Source organism: Pan paniscus, chromosome 8, assembly GCF_029289425.2.
Source record: "Pan paniscus chromosome 8, NHGRI_mPanPan1-v2.0_pri, whole genome shotgun sequence".
Lineage (NCBI taxonomy): Eukaryota > Metazoa > Chordata > Mammalia > Primates > Hominidae > Pan > Pan paniscus.
Genome location: NC_073257.2, coordinates 101,237,631 through 101,260,734, shown reverse-complemented (window position 1 = coordinate 101,260,734; position 23,104 = coordinate 101,237,631). Strand labels below are relative to the sequence as shown.

General features: G+C 41.4%; 1 protein-coding gene across 4 annotated transcripts in view; it reads left to right on the top strand.

Annotated features, from left to right (window-relative positions):
* Positions 1–23,104, top strand: part of LIPA (lipase A, lysosomal acid type) — a 38,525-nt gene that overhangs the window by 9,620 nt on the left and 5,801 nt on the right. For all 4 annotated transcript variants that reach the window (XM_003825337.4, XM_055093115.2, XM_003825338.4 and 1 more), the window contains 5 exons: positions 14,078–14,276; positions 15,475–15,584; positions 17,252–17,388; positions 18,652–18,798; positions 19,906–19,977. In XM_003825337.4, the coding sequence (XP_003825385.1) occupies positions 14,078–14,276; positions 15,475–15,584; positions 17,252–17,388; positions 18,652–18,798; positions 19,906–19,977 (665 nt within the window). The remainder of the gene's footprint in view (positions 1–14,077; positions 14,277–15,474; positions 15,585–17,251; positions 17,389–18,651; positions 18,799–19,905; positions 19,978–23,104) is intronic.

The window sequence follows — 23,104 nt, the reverse complement described above, 5'->3', positions numbered from 1 at the left end:
AGAAATGAAGATACACACTGTTCCTTAAATATTCTGTCCAGCTGGTATTTGTACCTTTCACCTCCATTCTGCACAGTAGTAGCCCTTGGCTACTCGTGCAGTATGTGCATGCTGTTTCCCACCATTAAGCAACCTTCTTAGGAAGTGTTGAGCAACGCTTTGCTCCTGAAGGGAATTGAAATTCAGAAATTACACTTCATAGGGAAGTGGCTCTGTTTTCATCTGCTCAGCCTTATTTCAGAAAGTCATGGGGAGTTAGCACTGGAGGGATCTCAGATTCCTGCCTGGGCTAGGGATTTTTGTTTTTTTTTTTAACACACTTCACTGGTGGATTCCAAGGTAGAATTCTTGGTTTTGGCAACCTGTGTTCTAGACTAACATCCTCATTTTGTTGGATAAGACAGCCAGGTTCAAATAGGGAAATGAATTTGTCTCAGGTTGGAGGGTCATGTCCTGACCTGTCTGACTACAGATTCAGTGATCTTTGAACTGGAGAATGTGGCCTTACATAATAAATATTAACCAAGTTGATCCCATGATAGGCACAATATATATTTTATATATATATACACACACCAAGAGTGGCACATTTGTATCTGAAAGTTATGCATCTGATTGCCGAGTGGGTGAAGTGGCACTCTAGACTGTGAAAGCCTGGAATGACTGCCTTCAGCGTGCAGAAACAGGCTTTTCAACTGTGGCCTCAGCAAAGATTCCCCAGGGGTTGTCCATTGAGCTATTAGAGTCATAGCTGAAAATTCACAGCATGGCTTGTGAGTTAAGTCTTTAGAAGGAGACCATCAGCTTGTATTTTGCTTTGATTGTTTATTTTAGAATTCTGGTTGATTTCTAGATTTTTCTTTCCTTATAGAAAAATCCTTCACTTCTAAAGAAACTATTTTTTGAATCACTGCAGTGCTCTAACGGGCTACACACAGGCCTTGGTAATCTGGGATGTAATTCCTCACCCCTGGTGGTGCCGAACAGACATGGGTTCATTAATCAATGCCTGAGCTTGGTGACTTGGGCTGAGCTCAGGCTCATGTAGCACTCTGATGGCGCATTGGGTAGGGGATTGCATTCAGAACCTTTGCCTAATGGAGCAGCATAAGTGAGGTCAGTTGTAAAGCTTATCTCATAGACCCAGGTTGGGATCAGAGCAGAAAGCCAAGTGGAAAGGAAGATAGTGCTCTGCCCTGTCCCCTTCCCTCCTCTTCCTCCTGGTTAACCGCTGTGACCTGTCCTCTGTTCTCAACCTAATTTTCACATCTTCAGGGAGGATTTCCTCAGCCTCTCACACCAGGTCAGGCCCCTGGCTACATATTCTTATAGTCCTCTGTGTTTTTCTCCAGCGGAATTAAGACAATCAACAATATATTATTATGTAGGTGATGATGTGTGTGACCTCTGTCATCCCCACCAGACTCTGCGGGGATGAAGACTTTTCTGATTCTCTTTACTTGGTAAATTGCTTTAGCTCCAGGCTGCAGTCTACCCAAGCATGCTCCTGCAGCCCTCCTGTGACATTGCGATTTAATAGTGTCCCCTGCTCAAGGCCACACTGCATTAAGGATTTCCTACTCCTGGGCTCCTAGGAGTCCACAAACACAACTTAAATGCTTCCTGTGGTGGGTAAAACTTGAAGCTGTATTACCTCATGATTAAGCTGAGCATGTGAAGAGCCACCAGTCATGGGTGTAAGTTCTGGCTCTACTGTTTAACTAGCTGTGTGACCTTGGCAATTTTCTTTACCTCTCGAAGTTTTGACTTATTCAGTTATTAAACAGGAAGAATAATACTGGCTACTTCGTAGGCTGTTGTGAAAATTTGATAAGGCCTGTGAAATATATGCAGTATAGTAAGTGCAGGTGATACAATTTCTTTTACAACATTTATTTATTTAAAATATTAATGAATAAATACATAAATATTTTAAAAGTCTCACCGTGTCTCCCAGGCTAGAATGCAGTGGTATAATCATAGCTTACTACAGCTTCAAATGATCCTCCCTCAGCCTCCCAAAGGGCTGGGATAACAGGCATGAACCATGGTGCCCAGCCTGTGTTTTTAATTTTGAAATGTCAACATGGATTTGATGGTGGTCTTTGATATTGACTTCTTCAGGATTAAGCCCTCCATGACAGGGATGTATTCTAAACTGTATGGACAGGAGGAAGATGCATTTGTTTACAATGGACAGAAGTAAGAAAAGTAAGAAATGTCATAGAACTATGTCTGGGGGTCAGGTGACAAGCACTGTGTCATTTCTAGCCCTGTGTCCCCTGCAGGTGCTTTCTTCTGTGGACCCTCTGCTCCTTCTGTTGAGGGAGAATTTTGGATGAGAGCTGGATAATTTCCCAAAATTCGCTCAACTGTGAAGCTCTGGAACTCAAGTTGCTGTGCTGCAAAGCTGTCTGAGGACAGGCCGTGGTGGCAGAGAGGGGCAGGGAAGACAGGCAATTTGGCATGGAGATGATGGGCACATTTGTCACATGACCTGGGTTTGATTCCCAGCTGCATCATATACTGATTGTGTGTCCTAGGGCAAATGATTTAGTCTCTCTAAGCCTCAGAGGCCCCAAAGGAGGAAGAATGATGTAAATGGCCCAGCACCATCCTGGGTGCGTGGAAAACTCTAATTATGATAATGTCCTGGAATGTTCTGCAGTGAAAAAGACAGACCACATTACTGCCTTCGTGTTGCCTGGTGATCAGAGTGATTATTGCTGGTTTTGGGGAAAACAGCATTCTGAGGCATGGAACGGTTTTCTTCCCTGCTCTGTGATGCAGGGCGCTCTTGTTGTGTTCACTCCTGCAGGTCACCTGCTCCCCAGCAGGGTGACAGTGAAGTGTGAGTACAGTGGACTGCACAGTGGCAAAGGCCACATGACTCCCTGAATGCGTCCTGTGGACAGGCCAAGCACTGTGCCCTGTGTGAATCATCAGGTGAACTCTCATACAATTCTAGGGTGTAAGAACTCCTATTACCTCCTGTTTTACAGATGAGGAAACCAAGGTTTATAGGGGTTAATTAACTTGCCCAAGATAAAGCAGCTGATGGGTAGTGAAGGCAGGAGTCACACAGCCCGTGACTGTCTCTGCCCACTTGGCCCTCTTCTCAGGCTAGAGAACAGCTATGATGTCCCTGAGAAAGTCACACTGTGGAAAGTGGAAAGTATCTGACTTAGATGTCCTACATCTGCTAGATGTCCTGCTTGTGCCTACTACAGCAACTCAGAGAGCTGTTAGGTGACTTATCTGAGATAATGCGTGTAAAGTGCTTAAGTGCTTAGCATGGTGCCTGACACATTGTGATCACTTAGTATGCGCTTGCTGTTACTATGATTATATTACCTGGGCCAAAGAATGCCACTTCACTCTATCCTTCTTCATAGTGGTTATGTTCTAATAATATTTTATTACATTTACAGTTAACTCTTTAACAACATGGGGGTTAGGGGTGCTGTCCCCCAGAGTTATTGAAAACTGCATATACCTTTTGCATTCCCCAAAATTTAACTAATAGCCTACTGTTGACCAGAGGGCTTACCTGTAATGTACATAGCCAATTAACAAATATTTTATATGTTATATGTATTATATTCCATATATACAATAAGTATATATATTCCATATATATACTTATTGTATATATATACTTATGGAATATATATGTATATATTCCATATATACAATAAGTAAGCTAGAGAAAAGAAAATGTTACAAGGAAATCATAAGGAAAAGAAAATGTATTTACTATTCATTAAGTGGAAGTGGATCATTATAAAGGTCTTCATTCTTATGTTGGAACAGGCTAAGGAAGAGGAGGAAGAGGAGAAGTTGGTCTTGCTGTTGTAGGAGTAGCAGAGGTGGAAGAGGGGGAGGAAGTGGAAGAGGAGACAGGAGAAGTGGGCACATTCAGGGTAACTTTATGAAAATACATTGTAATTTCTATCCTTTTTTCATTTCCCTAGAAATGTTTCTATAGAATAGCAATTCTTCCATCATTTGCTTTAGTTTCAGTGCCTGTGTCATAGAAGCATCAGTGTTGTAAAGGAAGTCTTGAATAATTGCAATTGCCACCCTTCTCCTGAATTGTCTAATATCAGTTTGTTTTCTAGCACTGCGTCTCCCATGTCTTCTTTCCCATCGTCTGGTGCTGTTTTAGAAGCACTCGTCTCCATCAAATCATCTTCTGTTAATTCCTCTGGTGTGTCTATTAGCTCTTGACTTTATTTAAGATGCATATCTTGAAACTCTTTACCTGCTCCCACCCTCCACCTTTTTGCCGTATCCACAATCTTTTTCTTGATTTCCTTGATTGGCTAAGTCATGGATATGGATACTGTGAAGTCATGCACAACATCTGGATATACTTTTCTCCAGCAGGAATTTATTGTTTCAGGCTTATAACTTTCACAGCTTTTTCTGTAACAACAATGGCATCTTCAGTGGTGTAATTCTTCCAGACCTTCATGATGTTCTCTCTGTTGGGGTTCTCTTCCAATTCAATCCTTTCCATAGTGTATGTGTGTAATGAGCCTTAAAGGTCCTTATGACCTCCTGATTTAGAGACTGAATTAAAGATGTGTTTGGGGGCAAGTAGACCACTTCGATGCCTTTGGTATTGAATTCATGGGGTTCTGGGTGGCCAGAGGCATTGTCCTATATCAAAAGAACTTTGAAAGGCAGTCCCTTACTGGCAAAGTACTTCCTGACTTCAGGAAAAAAGCATCAATGGAATCAATCTGGAAAAATAGTTCTCATTGTCCAGTCCTTCTTATTGTACAGCCAAAAGACTGACAGCTGATGTCTATATTTTCCCTTTAAGGCTCAGGGATTAGCAGATTTATAGGTAAGGGCAGACCTGACCATCAACCCTACTGCATTTGCACAGAACAGTAGAGTTAGCCTATCCCTTCTTGCCTTAAATCCTGGTGCTTGTTTCTCTTCCTTACTAATAAATGTCCTTTGTGGGATATATATATATATATATATTTTTTGTTGTTGTTGTTGTTAGAATGGAACACTTTCATCTGCATTAAAAACCTGTTCAGGCAGATACATTTTCCTCTAGGAATTTATATGCAGCCTCTTGGTTGGCAGGAGCTGCTTCTTTTGTTATCTTGACATATTTTTAAAGTTTTTTAAATTTTTAATTCTTAAAATTAATTAAGTTTTGGTTTTTTAGAGACAGCATCTTGCTCTGTCACCAAGCTGGAGTACAGTGGCACCATTATAGCTCACTGTAACCTCAAACTCCTTGGCTCAACCAGTCTTCTCACCTCAGCCTTCTAAGTAGCTAGGACTACAGACATGTGCCAACCATACTTGGCTAATTTTTAAAACAATTTTTGATAGAGATGGGGATCTCACTGTGTTTTTCAGACTGGTTTCGAACTCCTGGCCTCAAGAGGTCCTCCCACTTTGGCCTCCCAAAATGCTGGGATTACAAACATAAGCCACCGTGCCTGGTCTATATTGGCATTTTAAAAGCCAAACCTCTTTGTAAAATTATCAAAGCATCTTTTATTGGCATTAAATTCTCCAACTTTAGATTCTTCACCTTCTTTTTTCTTTAAGTTGTCATATAATGACTTTGCTTTTTCTTGAATCTTAGAGTCTAGAATCTATTCTTGCTTTATCTTGAATATTAGAGTCTAGAATCATATTAGAGCAATCCTGCACCCACATAAAAGCTGCATTTTCAATATGAGATAAAAGGTATTTCAGAAAAAGTGCAAGGTTTTGGCACTTGCTGTCGTAGCTGCAATGACAAATGGCTTCACAAATTTTTTTTCCCTTTTTTTTAACAATCGTCTTTGTGTGTCATTTATCTTGAAATGAAGATAATTGAAGCTGCAGACCTCAATCTATGACACATATCAAGCAATTCAACTTTTTCTTGTCTGGACTTTTCTCTGCTTTTTGGGAGCACTCCCAGATCACTATTAGTTCTTTGTATGGGTCCAATGGTGTTATTCAAGGTTTATGATATCGTGCTAAACATGATGAAAAACATATGAGAACTGCAAGAGATCACTTTTTACTGCAATGTGCAATTTACTGGAGAAACTGCTCACGTGAAGATGATTAGTGTCATGGGAAATTTAAGCAGATATTTATAATACTTGAGCAACAGGAGGCGGCTACAAAATTATTACAGTAGTACACAATATACTCTAGTTAATTTTATGCAGTTATGATTTAATACCGCATCTTTACATTTGTTTACATTTCTCTTAACTGTCAATGGCACCATGTTTGGTCTGTAAGTGTGTGTCTAAGTTTTGAAAATGTTAACTTTTTATACTTTGTGTATATTTATGGTAATAAATAAAAAAACGCCAATATCTAAATATATTTTATGCGTTCATGACATACCTAACCTTTTAGTAACTTTTTATTATTTCTAGACTACAGAGTTGGTCTGTTAGTTTTTCTCAAATTGTTGCAAATCTCCAACAAATTTTCAATGTTTATTGAAAAAAAATCCATGTATGAGTGGACCTGTGCAGTTTAAACCTTTGTTAAGGACCAACTGTATAGATTCATTATTGTTACTATCAGGGACCATTATTTATTCAGCTTTACTATGTATTAACTACTTCGTCATTCTCACTTTAGAAAAGGACACCTATACTTCAGAGAGAGTTGAGCAAATCCTACAAAGTTTTGTAGCCAGTAAGAACTGAGGTCTGCTTCATGCTAACGCCCTGGTGTCTGACCTCCTCCTTGTTCTCTGTTTTGGTTCTGCCCTGGCCCTCAGCTGCTTTCTCACATGTGTTTTGGAGTGTGACGGAGTCCTGTCTGGACTCAGCATCCTGGCAGAGAAGGCCAGTGCCTTGGGAGGCAGGAGGAACTTCCCCACCTACCCAGTCATCTTCCTCCTGCGGGACTGTGGGCTCAGCACATTCAGTTTCAGGGCTTGAGTAATCGCCTCCTGGCTTCCACCCACACTGGGAAGGCAGCATTGTGGTGGACTGCCACTGGGCTGCTTCTTTGTCAGCTTTGTCCTATTTAGGGCCATAATGAAATCACTTGCCATCTCCAGGCTGAGAAATGGTCCTTTAGTCTTTTCCCTTAATCCCCAGCCCTCCTAGAGGCTTCTTTTTTTTCAAGTTGCATTTGCACAGAACTCCCAGAGCCACCCGTAGGGCATAGCTGGGGAAGGCAGCCCTTGACCTGTCATGCTGGTTTGTCACTCTGACAAACAGGGCTTCAGGGTGCCTGAGTGCATTGAGCAGGCTGGGCCTTGGAGGAGCTGCCTGACCAGGCAAGGCTGAGTGGGTGCCCCTCCTTTCATTCCCTATCCCCTCCATCTACTAGAGATTACTTTCTTCAAGCACTTTGTCCACATCCTTTCAAAAATAGCTTCCTGCCTTCAGCCGGAAGGCCTCAGTGTGTTCTAGAGACTTCTCTCTTGTTAACCTTCTTTCCCTAGCAAAGCACTGAAAAGCATGGCCTGTGGTGTCAGACACACCTGGTTAGACTCCAACCCTCACGCTTCCTAGCTCTTGTTCAGCCTTGGGCAAGTTACTTGACTTCTTTACCACAATTCCCTGTTCTGTTAAATGGCAGTAGTGCCAACTTCAAAGGATTTTCAATACAGTACCTACAGCATACAAGCGTGCAATCGGCGCTAGCTATCATTTCAATCAGCTGTTCTCAGCAAGGTGAAGTGAAATCTGAAATAGTTCACTGGAAGATGTGAACAGCAATAGGTTTTACCTTCCCAGAGAGAAACATCCTTTGCCAGTCAATCCTTAAATCCTTCTTTGGTGGTGGGATGGGAAAGAACCACATTGTACCTTCCTTTCTTCCCCCTGGTGGGAGCAGGTGAGAGAAGCTGGCAACAGTTGGCTGGGCCTGCTTCCAGCGTCCAGTCTTTTCCATTCCCTTTTGTATTCACCCAATGCCAGAGGGAAGGGGCAAGAGGTTTGGAAGCCATTTTTAAAGGTTTTTCACCCGAGGATTCGATACTATTTTCTTTGCTGAGGATCCGTCATGCCTAATGGAACTGCCATCTCTAGAGGTTCAGTAAGTTATATCCTCTGCATCTCCCTCCTCAGAAGAGACTTTTTTGTTCTGGGATGAAAGGAAACTGGCCCAGCCTGGAAAGATGTGCACCCCATGAAGTCCTTCCTATTCCCTCTGTCCCCAGGTCAGACAAGGCACCGGACTTTTCCTAGTGGTTCCCCAGCCTGGCTGCGCATCAGAATCAGGCAGGGAGGCTTTCATGTGCGCACTGGTCCCATCTGGCCAAGGCCTGGGTGCAGTGTCAGCTCTCTATTCATCTGGCTCCTATGTTTTCTCCAGAACCCTTTGTGGAAACATCTGTCTCTTACTTAGAATCCAGGTCAAATGTTTGTCCCACTGACCAAGTAACTTTCTCCTTCTTCTGGGCCTTCCTGAATGGTGTTCTAGCCTTCTTGCTGGGTTAGACAGTCATTGTGTGTCTGTCTCCCTCGAGGATGGAGCTCCCTGTGGGAGGGAGTGTGGGTTACCCATCTTTGCATTCCTAGCATCTATTAGTTTGGGGCAAAAGTAATTGTGGTTTTTGCCATTGCTTTTATATTTTGTGGGGGGTGGGGGTAAATGGAATCCCTCTCTGTCACCCAGGCTAGAGTCCAGTTGTGTGATCTTGGCTGACCACAACTTCTACCTCTTGGGTTCAAACAATTCTCCTGCCTCAGCCTCCTGAGTAACTGGGATTACAGGCACCCACCACAAGGGTTTCACCATGCTGGCCAGGCTGGCCTCAAACTCTTGACCTCAGGTGATCCGCCCGCCTTGGCCTCCCAAAATGCTGGGATTACAGGCGTGAGCCACCGTGCCTGGCCTGCCATTGCTTTTTAAGGGCAAAAACCACAATGACTTTTGCAACAACCTAATAGCAGTGGCTGGTACTCAGTAGGCACCACTAAAGGTTTGCACGAAACGTAATGTATGTTTTCAAATCACTTCTTGATATTTTACCTTCTAGTGCACTGCTTAAGATACAGCAGATTTCCATTAAAAACTTTTCACCTGAATGTGGAGGACACAGCTGAGTGGCCTCCATTGCTCTAAAGCCATGCCATTTGTCAGATGTTTACCTTTCTTCATCAGCCCTTTTCCTCATCTGCCAGCATTTCCCATGAGAAAACAGTGTGGTCTGCAGTACCCTTTGCAGTGCTTGGCCCAGATTCTCCAGATTTGAAAACATTTAGCTTGTAAAGAATAGATTCACTGTTTCCTTCCCATCTGGTGCATCTTTTGTGCCTGTTGTTCATTGAGCTTTTGTATTCAGCTTGAAGTAGGGGATGGAAGAACCCTAACAAACAAAAAAGGACAATTAGAAAAATAGTGTCTTTGACTTATTCTCTAGAAGCCTCCTTCAAAGGATAAAGTAATTCCCTGAGAAAAGCGTTGTGCAGGTGTGAATTCGGTCTGGGTGGAACAAGGGTATTTACCGATGTTCTTAGAAGCTGCACAGCCACCTTAGGCATGGTCTCCTGGGTAGCACATGCTCCAGCTGTCCACATGCCATTCCTTTCTTCACACTCATCTCCCAGGAAAGCTGCAGCAGCTCCTCATTGCCCTTGGGAATCCAGGAGTTATTTACTGGGGATGTTTAAAGACTTTCCTGATATATCTTCAACTTGTCAGCTTCCACATTTCCCCATTCAAAGCTCTGGAGGTTACAGAGGGAAGTACAGAGACTTTAGGGAAATTTTAAACATTCTCCATCGAGAGAAGGTGGGGAGCTGAGTCCTGGTCCCATGTGCTGGCCAACATCTCCCCTTCCAGCCTCTGTCCTGGCCTGGCTGCCACATATCACCCTCCTCCTCCTCTCTCAATTATCCTTGCCCCAGGGCCCTCTCTGGTTTCAAACCATTGCTGCCTTTCTCTGGACACTCTCCCCTGAGGAGTAGACTAGGCAGTCCCGTGTTTTCCGTGTTAACTACAGAGGCACAGATTGGAACAAGTGCCAAGGAATTAGGCCACCTACTGAGCCTTCCTCTTGCCTCACTCTGACTCTCCATCCAGAGGGAAGATGATTGCAGTCGTTTTTGTTGGAAATGACCTGACCTGTGGGAGCAGCCCGTTCCTGGCCTTTCAAAGTCAAGTCGCCTTACTCATGGCCTAGCTCCCAATCACTCCTGGTGGGTGAAAAGTGCCTCAACATACCTAAAGAGCTGTGACATGAGCAGGAAAGCCCCTCTTTCTAGAAAGTGTTGGGCACCATCAGTACAGCAGAGCCACTGCATCGTACAGCGCCCGGTCACCATTCTCACGTACAGTTACCATGAGGTGATGGTGGTGCCTGTAGTTACACATTTTTCAACTATAATTTAATGATAAATTAATTTTGGTAATTATAATTGTCACTTACACTGCAGTTTATAATTTTGGATTTTTAATGATCAATTTTCATATTTTCCCAGCTGGATTATCATCTTCTTCACTGAAGCCAAGAAGCCTGTGCATAAGACGCTGTATCTACCACAATGCCTTCCACTTACATTTTTCGTAGTAAATTTAATCTTGTTAATATTGCATTAAAATGAACCTTTGAAGGCAAAGATGAGCACATAAAGCAGCCCTAATCTTGTCCTATTTGCTTTCTATTTTCTCCCCATGGGTAGAAGTTCACCTGCATGGCCCTGGCATTTCTATTTTGTGATTAGAAAATCACAGCAGCCATACATGATGTTTCACTTCTGTAATCCCCGCACTTTGAGAGGCCAAGGCGAGAGAATCACTTGAGGCCAGGAGTTTGAGACCAGCCTGGGCAACATAGTAAGACCTCATCTCTATGAAAAGTTTTTTTAAAAATTGGCTGGATGTTGTGGTACACACCTGTAATCCCAGTTCTTCAGGGGCCTGAGGTGGGAGGATCACTTGAGTCCAGGAGTTTGAGGCTGCAGTGAGCAGTCATGCCACTGCACTCCAGTCTAGGTGATAGAATGAGACCTTTTCTCTCTTAAAAAAAAAAAAGTTATAGGAATCATTTTATACTCTTGGCCTGGGGTCCTGCTATTTTAACAACACAAGGGTACAGCAACCCCAGGTTGTACAACTCCAGGGAATACCATGTATATTTTCATGTATGTGAGCAGTGCCTTCCGGAGTTGTCTACGGAAGCTACCTTGCAGCAGAACTGTCATTTAAAAACAATTTGCTAGTTATCAAATCTATATTAGGACATTAGCAGAAATGAACATTTGTCAATTCACTTATAGTCTTATCATCTGGACAAATCATTCTTCTCATTTTTCCTTGGTATTTTACACTCCTCTTTGGTGTACATTAATTTTGCATAGCTGTAATTTAGAGTAGTCTATAATTTTGTATTTTGCTTTTTTTTCCTTTGCAAGGTATGTTATAAGCTTTTCTATGCTGTCACTGTCCTTGTCATGGTTGATGGATAATTATTATACCAAGTGGATTTCAATGAATTATTTGACCACTTGACAATTAGCTTATTTCCAGTTTTTCACTATTATAAAGAATGAGCAGAGGGCAAAGGAAGCTCTCATTTGTTCACTGTGACCCGTGTGTCAGTCACTATACTGGATACTTACCTCACTTATTCCTCTTAACAATTATTTTTGGAACTGAGACGCAGACTGGTTAAGCAACTTAATAGTATGAGTTGATATATAGTGAACTCTTACTGTGTGTCAGACTCTTTGCTACCTACTTTTCATATAATATCTCATATCTCACTGTGTCCTATAAAATGTGTATTATCATTTCTACTCTTCAGGGAATTATATTAATTTTAGGAGATGTTTCCCCAAGGTGTCATGTTAGAACTTGGAGAGGACAGAGTTGAGCCTAGGTTTGTTTGAGCTGTCTAAAACTCATGATCAGGCTGGGTGTGGTGGCTCACACCTGTAAACCCCGCACTTTGGGAAGCCGAGGTGGGCGGATCGCTTGAGTCCAGGAGTTTGAGACCAGCTTGGGAACATGGTGAAACACTGTCTCTACAAAAAACACAAAAATTAGCTGGGTGTGGTGGTGCACGCCTGAAATCCCAACTACTCAGGAGGTTGAGATGGAAGGATCACTTGAGCCCAGAAGGTGGAGGTTGCTGTGAGCAGAGATCACGCCACTGCACTCCATCCTGGGTCACAGAGCAACATCCTATCTCAATCAATCAATCAATCAAATAAGTGGATAAAACTCATGGTCAGTATAATGTCAGCTCCATGGAGGTACTTTTTTTCCTCTTGTTTTTGTTCTCTGCTGTGTTCTCAGTGCTGAGAAGAAGGCCTGGCACATAGTTGGTACTCAATAAAGGCTTGTTTCATGAGTAACTGAATGGTCTCAGCGTTAGGTAAGCAGCTTGAGGTCAGGTTTCTTTGGCTCCCACATCTTTGTTTTTTCTGCTATATCACTGTCTCGGGTACAGGTGAGTAGAAAATAAATTCTCACAGGCAGACACAGACACATATATTTATGAATTTGTGTGTGTGAGCCTTTTTATCTATTTAACTTTTATTCAGCTTTAAAAATTTTTATTAAATTTTATTTTTTAAAGCAGTTTTAAGTTCATAGCAAAATTGAGTGGAAGGTACAGAGATTTCCCATACACCCTCTGCCCCCACACTCCCCTGTTATGAACATCCCTCACAGAGTGGAATTGTAATTGTTACAGCTGATGAACCTACATTCACACAAAGTCCGTAGTTTACATTAGGGTTCCCTTTTTTTTTTTTTTTTGAGACTGAGTCTCCCTCTGTCCCCTAGGCTGGAGTGCAGCAGTGCAATCTCGGCTCACTGCAACCTCTGCCTCCCGGGTTCAAGCAATTCTTCTGCCTCAGCTTCCTGAATAGCTGGGATTACAGGTGTGGGGCACCACACCCAGCTACCTTTTTTGTATTTTTAGTAGAGACAGGGTTTCGCCATGTTGGCCAGGCTAGTCTCAAACTACTGACCTCAAGTGATCCACTCGCCTCAGCCTCCCAAAGTGCTGCTGGGATTGCAGGCATGAACCACCACACCCGGCCACTACAGTTCACTCTTGATGTTGTATATTCTATAGTTTTGGACAAATGTATGATGGCATGTGTCTACCTCTATAGTATCATACGGAGTAGTCTTACTGCCCTGAAAAATCCTCTTTGCTCTGTCTATGAATTCCTTCCTCCCTCCTAACCCCTGGCAACCAGGATCTTTTTTACTCTCTCTATAGTTTTGTCTTTTCCAGCATGTCATATAGAATGCAGCCTTTACAGATCTTAGTAATATGTATTTAAGGTTCCTCTACATCTTTTCGTGGCTTGATAGCTCATTTCCTTTTAGGGCTGAGTAATACTCCATTGTCTTGATGTAGCACAGTTTAGTTACGCATTCATTTACTGGAGCACATCTTGGTTGCTTCTAAATTTTGGCAATTATGAGTAAAACTACTATAGACATCTGTATGCAGGTTTTTGTGTAGATGTAAGTTTTCAACTCCTTTGGGTAAAATACCAAGGAATGTGATTGCTGGATTATATGGTAAGAGTATGTTTAGTTTTGTAAGAAACTGCCAAACTTTTCCAGTGTGGTGCTACCAGTTTGCATTTCCACCAGCAATGAATGAGAGTTCCTGTTCCTCCACATCCTCTTCAGCAGTTGGTGTTTTCAGCGTTTTTGGATGTTGCTCATTCTGATACGTGTATAGTGATGTCTCATTATGTGTGATCTTTTTCTTTCCTTTGGTTTATTTTGTTAGGAATTATTGTGAGAAATGCAATTATGAAAGCAAATTGTAAAAACATTTTATAAGAAAGAAAATTGTAAAAACATTTTATAATTTCTTAAAAATATATTGATTTTTGTTTTTGCTGCTTACATAAGTGTGTCTTGTTAGTGGACATGCAAAAAATGGTCCAGTTTCACTGCTACCTTGCCAGTGCTGTTTTAAAAAAATTCTTTACTAACATTATATGTGAGTACATCACTATGTCAATCTTTCAATTTATTTCTAGTTCATTATTTGCTTATGGATCTTTTACGAATGTTCTATTTAGCAAGATATCATATCATATTTGTTTTGAAGCTTGGTGCTACTGCCTCCTAAACAATGAATGTTTTTCAGGTCCCAAACCAGTTGTCTTCCTGCAACATGGCTTGCTGGCAGATTCTAGTAACTGGGTCACAAACCTTGCCAACAGCAGCCTGGGCTTCATTCTTGCTGATGCTGGTTTTGACGTGTGGATGGGCAACAGCAGAGGAAATACCTGGTCTCGGAAACATAAGACACTCTCAGTTTCTCAGGATGAATTCTGGGCTTTCAGGTATATATGAATTGATAATGGCATGGATGTATTTCCTTAGTACTCTTAAAGCAGACAACAGGCTTCCAGCAGAAGAGGCAGATAGGTGGTAACTCTGAAGTTGTATGAGAGGGGAAGTTAGTGTCTTTTGAAAGGTTTTAAATGTTGCTAGGAATTTAATGACTAGCAGTAAGGTAAATTATGAGTAAATGATTACATTAAGATTTACATTTAGTTAGGAATTCTTAAGTTATTTTGGCATTTCTGGTGGTGTGGGTGCTGCTGGGTAAATGTTATTCCATAACTTTCCTCCTTTCTCCATAAATATGTAATCCAGATGTTCACTTTTCTTCTTTCCAGAAATTATCCTTTCCTCCCTCTTCCTTCTGGCTCCACCAGTTAATTGCTGTATGACATTGGACATCTTACATAAGCCTCCTGTGTCTCGGTTTCCTTATTTGTAAAATGGAGCATAATAAACACCTACCTCATAAGGTCACTGGGGGCTTAAAGGAGAGGATGCAGAGAAGGAGGCTCCACAGAACCTGGCACCTTGTATGAACTTGCTAGGGGTTGGCTCTTCTCCTGCCAGTGGCAACATGCGCATGCATGTACCCATATGCACACTTGGGTTTTGGTCTATGTTTTGGTACCAGGTATTAGAGAAAGTCAGCAGCACTATAGCAGCCTCCGGGCTTGCTTCCCATTTTTAAAACCAGAGGCACCTCTAAGGACATGAAACACAAGAATGAGAGCTTTTAACAAAAGGCATATACAAGAATTGGTTTATTGTCACGCTATTTGTAACAACGGAAAACAGGAAACTACCCAAATGCATGTCAGCAGTGAATGGATAAAGTGTTGTATATTTATATAGTAGAATAAGAATGAACAACTTACAATTATATGCAGCAAAAAATGGATTAAGCCAGATACAGGAGAATACACATTGTATAATTCTACTTACAGAAATATTTAAAAACAGGTGAAACTAATTTCTGGTGTGAAAAATGAGGACAATAGTTACTTTTGGGAGACACAACTGGAAGAGAGCCCAAGGGGGCTTCTGCAGTCCTGCTGGTGTTGTTTCCTGGACTCACTGCTGGTTTTCCCAGCTGTGTTTAGTTTGTGATAACTCATCAAACTGCATACTCAGTATGTGTGTGCTATTCTATTTTATGTACTATTTCAATGAAAGAGTTCCTTTCTTGGATTACAGTTACGATGAGATGGCAAAATATGACCTACCAGCTTCCATTAACTTCATTCTGAATAAAACTGGCCAAGAACAAGTGTATTATGTGGGTCATTCTCAAGGCACCACTATAGGTATGTATGTAAATAAGATCAGAAGTTGATATAAATTCTTCATTACAGAGTTTGTACTTTTCTTAAAAGTGAAATATAAAAAGATGTTAGTTCAAATTCCATTTATTTTTAAATGCCAAACAGAAATAATGAATAAGATAAGGAATGTTGGTAACATTTAGTCTTCTATGAAAATTCATGTATATGGTTGAAATTGAAGAAATTAATGTAAGCCACAATATATTACATGTTTTCCTAGATAAAGCAAGATAGGGATGTGAGAGGATAGAAAACAAGTAGTTTCTAAGTTCAGAGACTTACATAAAGAAAACAAGAAAATATACTGCCTTCTGAAGTTAAGTGGAATATAACTAACTACAGGTACATTTGGTTTACAAAAAATTTTGAAAAGTTATATGCATTTTAATTTATGCTGATTATATAAGTAATGCATGTTCACTGTAGAAAAATAGAAGAACAGAAGATTTAGCAAAATTAAAGAAAATAAAAATTGCCCATAATTCTAGTCAGCAAGAGTTTTTGTAATTAGGGGCTAGGAACCTGTCCTATAATTTATTTAATTCTCCCTTTTAATGTTTACTATGACTAACACCTTAGTGTTCCTGTCACATGTTTTCCTTACAATATATTCCTAGAAGGAGCCTTACTATATGAAAGGTATGAATGTTTTGAAGCGTCTCAAAACATGTAGTTATATTGCCAGAAAAAAAAATGGAGTTAGGCATTTTTCTTTATTTATATTTCTTCTTTCATGACTTGCCTGCTTGGGACCTTTGCCCCACTGCTTCCTAAAGTGATATTCTGGGGCCAGGTGGCAAGACGTCAGAGAGGGTTGTATTAATTCGTTTTCATGCCGCTACTAAAGACATACCCGAGACTGGGCAATTTATAAAGAAAAAGAGGTTTAATGGACTCACAGTTTAATGGACTGTGAGCTAGGGAGGCCTTACAATAATGACGGAAGAGCAAGGAACATCTTACATGGTGGCAGACAAGAGAGAGTGAGAGCCAAGTGAGGGAGTTTCCCCTTATAAAACCATCAAATCTCAAGAGACTTACTCACTACCACAAGAACAGTATGGGGGGAACCGCCTCCGTGATTCAATTATCTCCCACCAGGTCCCTCCCACAACGCATGGGAATTATGGGAACTACAATTAAAGATGAGATTTGGGTGGGAACACACCCAAACCATATCAAGGGTTAAAATATATTTTAAAGCTAGGGGATTCTAAATGTGTGAGTTCCTTTGAAATCATTGGTGGTTTATTTCAACGTGGTGTCTGTAAATTGTTCTTTGGGGGAGGGGCATGGGGGGGATAAAGGTGATGGGGTGAGGCTCTTGGAAATAGTCTGTTATTTACATTGTAAAAGGAACTGGGAAGATTTTCTGATTCTCCCAGACTGGATTTCTTCCAGTGCTTATCTAGGTTGAGATTTGGAACAAGCATTAACAAATGCTTGATTTACTAGTTTAACCAAATTCAGTGTTAGGGCACACGGAAGTTCAGAGTGCCCCATGTCAAGTGTTTTGGCTCCTGCTGGTGGTATTGTTTGCGTGGGTCTCAGGCCTCCGCGAGAGGGCGTCGCGAGTGACGGCCTTTGTGTTTTCTGAGAAGGAAATCCCAGATGATGGAATTCCTGTTTTCTTTCCTTTGTTCTCACAGGTTTTATAGCATTTTCACAGATCCCTGAGCTGGCTAAAAGGATTAAAATGTTTTTTGCCCTGGGTCCTGTGGCTTCCGTCGCCTTCTGTACTAGCCCTATGGCCAAATTAGGACGATTACCAGATCATCTCATTAAGGTACTTGGACCCCTCCCATCCCTCTCCTCTCCCCGCAGATTTCCTCCTCAGATCTGAAGAACTGGCAAGGGGAGGGATAATCTGTGCCTTCCTCCCCTGCGTTTTGATATCAGTGGAGCAGTGGGCTTTTCTTTTTCCGTTTACCCCTCCTTCCAGACCCAGGGGTGGCCGGGGACGCCTGTCGTTTCCTGCACACTGGTGCCACGTGTACTCATGGTTAGCATGTGTCAGTACAGCTCTGCCCACCTCACAGGGAGAGCAAGGAGAGTCTGGGAGAAAATAATTTAAGCATTTGTGGAGTTGCCCTTTATCCCATGAGGTGAGCCTGTGAACAGGGGATGTAGGAGATGGGAGATAGGAAATGTTCCCAAAAGCCCATCCCTAGCTACACTGAGGGTGACCTAACAACACTATCATTATTGTATTTTATAATATGGCTCCTAAACACAGCCAGTAGCTTCATCAGGGCTCTGCCCTAAAGCTGTGGCACCCGAACCTCTGTTCAAGGAGGAAATAGATTTCATGAAAAAGAGTTTTAAGCTAGGTAAGACCAGATGTTCTATTATGCATGCATTATATGTCTTTTATGAAATATATGTTTACACACACACACATATGAAATCCTGTATAGAAATATATACATGAAATGAGGTATAACGTCTCTCATGGGCCATTTAGAAGACTTAAATAGGAAAGATGGAAACTCCTAGGCTTAGGCAGTCCTTCTGCCTTGGCCTCTCAAAGTGCTGGGATTACAGGCATGAGCTACCATGCCTGGCCAATAAAAAAAAATTTTTAAAACAAAATAAAAAAGCAAGCGATGGGCTGGATTTGGCCTGCTGGCCAGTAGCATTGAATTAGATGGGCACACCTCTGGCAGACATTACTGATCAATCACAGTCTTGACTGTTTCTTGGAAGTAACCACCGATCCATCAGAGTCAGATGAAAATTACTTGGGGATGGCCCTGGGAGGGGTGATCATTAAGGCCCTTTCCCACTGTAGAAGTCTGCTGTAAACTTATTTGATTTTCTGCCTCCTTCTCTTCATTTGGAGAATTTAAATACACCTCTGTAGTGTGTGATTTTTGCTTTGGTAAACTTGTGCAAAAGCATCCTGGTTTGATGTCCACTGGTTGCCGTTCTCTCCTGAGGCCATTCATGGAGACATTGGGTACTTGTCTCTGTTTCTGAGGTGAGTCATGGAGACTTATGCACCAGAATGAAATGCTGAGATGTTCTTGGGTTTCTTTTTATTTTGTAGGACTTATTTGGAGACAAAGAATTTCTTCCCCAGAGTGCGTTTTTGAAGTGGCTGGGTACCCACGTTTGCACTCATGTCATACTGAAGGAGCTCTGTGGAAATCTCTGTTTTCTTCTGTGTGGATTTAATGAGAGAAATTTAAATATGGTATGCATGATTATAGTAAGATTTGATTTTTTTTTTAATCTGTGAATGTGCTTATTTGTGTTGAATGATATGGGAGAGGCGGGAATGACCTCATCAGAACTCTAAAGAGTCTTTCATTTGAGAGGCACAATCATGAACTTTGGCCAATGCCTAGAATATGGTACCACCTGCTGCTATCCTCAGGCTGACTGTGGTCACCTTCTTATGTTGTACCTAGATGGAGACTATTGAATGAGGAGATCTGTCACAAATTAAGTTGTAATATTTATAATTACTCTAGTGATTTGTTTCTTTTAGAAATTATTATAAGTAGTAAACATAAAGATGGGAACAATAGACAGTGGGGACTCCAAAAGGAAGGAGGGAGAGGGACAAGGGCTGAAGAACTTCCTACTGAGTACTATAGCCAATATTGAGTACTGTAGTTATGGGATCAATAGAAGCCCGCATCTCAGCATCATGCAATCCACCCTTGTAACAAACCTGCACATGTACCCCCTGAATCTAAAATACACAAATTTTCAAAAATTACTATAAGTATTTAAATTTGGAATGGCCATTTACATACACATATGTGTATGCTTGCAGTGTGTGTGTATTCATAAAAGTACATTTTATAAAATGTAAACCCATTTTATTTTATAAAATATAAACCCTTGGCCAATACTATGCCCGTGTTTCTAAATATGTTTGTTAGTTTGTCATGTGGCATTTTGAAAAAAAGGGTTAAAATCCTGGAATAAAGGCCCTAAGGAATTTCAGTGCCATTTTTCTTTTGTCTGATAATTAAAGCAAGGTGTGATGGTTATATGAAATTTGGGAAATTCAGGAAAGCATGAAGAAGAAAATGAAAATGCCCTGTAAACGAAACCCACACAGTCCCATGCTTACCATGTTGTTGCACCTCCTTCATATGGACTTTGTATGTGGTTGTATGTATTTTTATAGGACAGATTTTTAGTCAAATAATTTTTTTCTACCTCTCATCTCATATACTTGAGATTATGGCTCTAGTTTTTAGTGCTTTGAAGGGCAAAATACAATGTTTATTATCAATGCCACCTTAATGCTGTTTTCATTCTTCATTTCAATGTATTTATTTTGCAGTCTAGAGTGGATGTATATACAACACATTCTCCTGCTGGAACTTCTGTGCAAAACATGTTACACTGGAGCCAGGTAGGCATTCCAGGAGTGCATTTGGGGTTCATGTAAAATCAACCTCAGAAAGGTCTGGGCATGCAAACCCTTTCCAAATAGAAAGACAACCTGCTTACAAATCTGATCTGGTTTTCTTCCCCAGAGTCCTGGGTTTTTGTCATCGTGCTTGTGTTGCTTTTGATACCTGTGGTGGGGCACACTGTGTTATACGTGGGTTCGCAAACAGCTACTGGGGTTGACATTTTTCTTTTCCCTCCTCTCCCTTCCTCAAGTCTCAGGTTAATACATTCTCTCCCTTTCCTTCTCCCCCAGCTTTCTTTTCCTCCTCCTGTTTCCTCCCCTCCATCTGCTTCTCATTGAGTCCTAGATTCTTTTTATTTCTGTGTTGCTTCATAAAGAGTGATTTTAAATCCGTTTTGGAGATAGAAACCGCTGTTTCAACACTAACCCCTGATCACAATATGCTTGGAATAGCAGTGAATAAACTGCAGCTAAACCAATGATAGATGTGAATGGGGGCCCCTGACTTTTGAAATACAGTTTTGATTATTTTATCATGTAAATAAGTCATGTTCATTCTAGAAAATTTAGAAACTACATCTAGAAAAAAATTATCTTAAAATGAAAATAAAATCATTCTATAACCCTAGACAGAGAGGAAATGCATATCCATAGATATTGAATGTCTCTGCATTCTATTCTATACCTCTTCAAAAAGATGTTGTTAAAGACATGGATAGAAATAGTAGATGTAGAAATAGATTGATTTTTCTCCTGCTTACTGTTTTACAGCTTGCTTTTCTTTTTTCACCTGACAATATGTCAGGGACTTCTTTCTACCTCAGGACATAATTTTGTGCCATTTATTTTTCAGCTAACTTCATTTTTAATATGAAACAACTCACCATTTAAGCCCTAAACCAAGACACTGTAGGTGTCTTGAATAGTAATTTCCAAACACCTGGCAGTCACTGCTTGCATCAGAATCACCAAATTGCTTTAAAAAGTACACTATTTAATAAATCATTGCATTAAAAAAGTAATGAGAGTTGGAATTATAGTGGAATTCTTGGATTGGCTACCATCCAGGCTTATAAAACAAATACTCCTGTGTCCCAATCATTTGGACTAGAGAATCTGTACTTTTATTTTTTTGTTTTATTTTATTTTTTTGAGACGGACTCTCACTCTGTTGCCAGGCTGGAGTGTAGTGGTGCGATCTTGGCTCACTGCAACCTCCGCCTCCCAGCTTCCTGTGATTCTCCTGCCTCAGCCTCCCGAGTTGTTTTATTATTTTTAAAAAATTTTTTATTGAGGTATAAGTGACATAGAATATTTAAAGTGTACAATTTGATATATTTCAGTGTTTGTATACACCTGTGAAACCATCACCATAATCGACACAGCAAATATATCATCATCCTAAAAGGTCCCTGCTGCCCCTTTGTGATACCTCCCCCCATCCCTCCCCTCAATCCCACTGATCTGCTTCCTGTCATTGTAGCTTAGTTTGCATTTTCTAGAGCTTGCATGAGAACAGTCATGCAGTTTATACTTGTTTTTGTCTGGCTTCTTCCACTCAGAATACTTGTTTTGAAATTTTCCTATGTTGTATATGTCAGTAGTTCATTCCTTTTTATTTCTGAGGATCTGCATTTTTAAAAAATCTGCCTGGTAGATTCTTTTGCTCCACCAGGTTTGGGAGCAAACCTGGTCGAGACATCCTGATACTTTCATCTCCTTCTTCAGTTGCCCCAGGAACTCTAACAGTGCTATAGTTCTCCTTTCCCTGGGGCTCGTCTCTAAGGAACTAGGAAGAGCCTGGCCTCAGGCTCCTGGTCCTTTATAGTAACTAGAAGGCTGAGGGTTAAATGTCAGTTCCTCAGGGGCAGAGTTTGTTGTGGCCTAAAAGAGGGGCATCTGGAATGCAAATAGTTCATGACGTGCTGAACAGCACATGCTTACCACTTAAGGAAATCCCCCAAACCTTCAAAAATCCTCAAATTCACAAAGATTGAGGATTTTGGTTCTTGGTTCAGGTCTCTGCTTTTCTCCTTGGTCACATTTATGCTTATAGTCACTTGTTTTCTTCATATACCCTGTCACTAGAATTCCCCTACATTTTTGAGGATGCCTAGGACCTCTTACCTAATGGACATTTTCCTAAAAGGCCCAATGTCTGTCACCTCAGCAGTTATTGCACCCCCAGAGATGATGGAGGGTGACTGAGCTGGCTGGAGGCAGATCCTGAGCTTTCCCACCAGCTTAGTGACTGCCAGCAGCCCACGCACAGTACACGCCAGGCCTCAGCAAAGTACAAATGGCCACCAGACCTGGGATGTCAGAGGCCCTTGGGAATGTTGAAACCAAGGCTGTCCTAGGCCAACTCTATTTTATATTACAGACCTGTGTTGCTTCACCCTTCTGTGTCTTGGGCCTCCACTGGGCATGGGGTTTGCAGTAGAGACATTGGATCGGCTATCATCTAGGCTACTGGTCTTGTTCCAGCCCTCTTATCCAGCAGCTCGCCAGGGTCAAAGGCTGCAGGGTGAGGGCCAGAGCACTGCTCTGTGCCCCATTTGTGACCTGGTGACTTTAGATTCTAACTACCCTGGAATATATCTCCAGAATATTTGCAAAGCCCAGATTTGCTGTACAAGGCAGCCTGGGCCTTTGCTCTTCTACCTGCTGTACCATCTTTTGTCAGTAAAATGGTTGGTTGCTTTGTGCAGGCATTGTATCGGATCTTCCCTTTGGCTTTCCCTCCTCTGGGCTGTTGGCCAGGGGCTGCCACTGGTGCAGGCTGCAGGCTCCAAGAGGCAGTGCAGGAAAAGGCTTCTGTGGAAGGTGGGCAGGCCTGGATGCCGGGCAGGCTGGGGCTAGAATTCAGGTGTGGCATTAGAGGGCTCTTATGGTATGAGTTTGGGGTTGACCTTAAAGGCCATTTTGTTTACAGTACATTCAGAAGTTTACTTTTTGTTTAAATAATTAGGATTAACTTGTTAATAAATTCCATACCTTGTTCTTTAGTGGGATTTTAAATATAGCATACTCATCTTTCCATTCTCCTTATAAACCTGATGAATTTCGGAGCTCCCCAGAGCCAAGACTTGATATTACTTCTCACTTTCTCACTGGCCCTGCC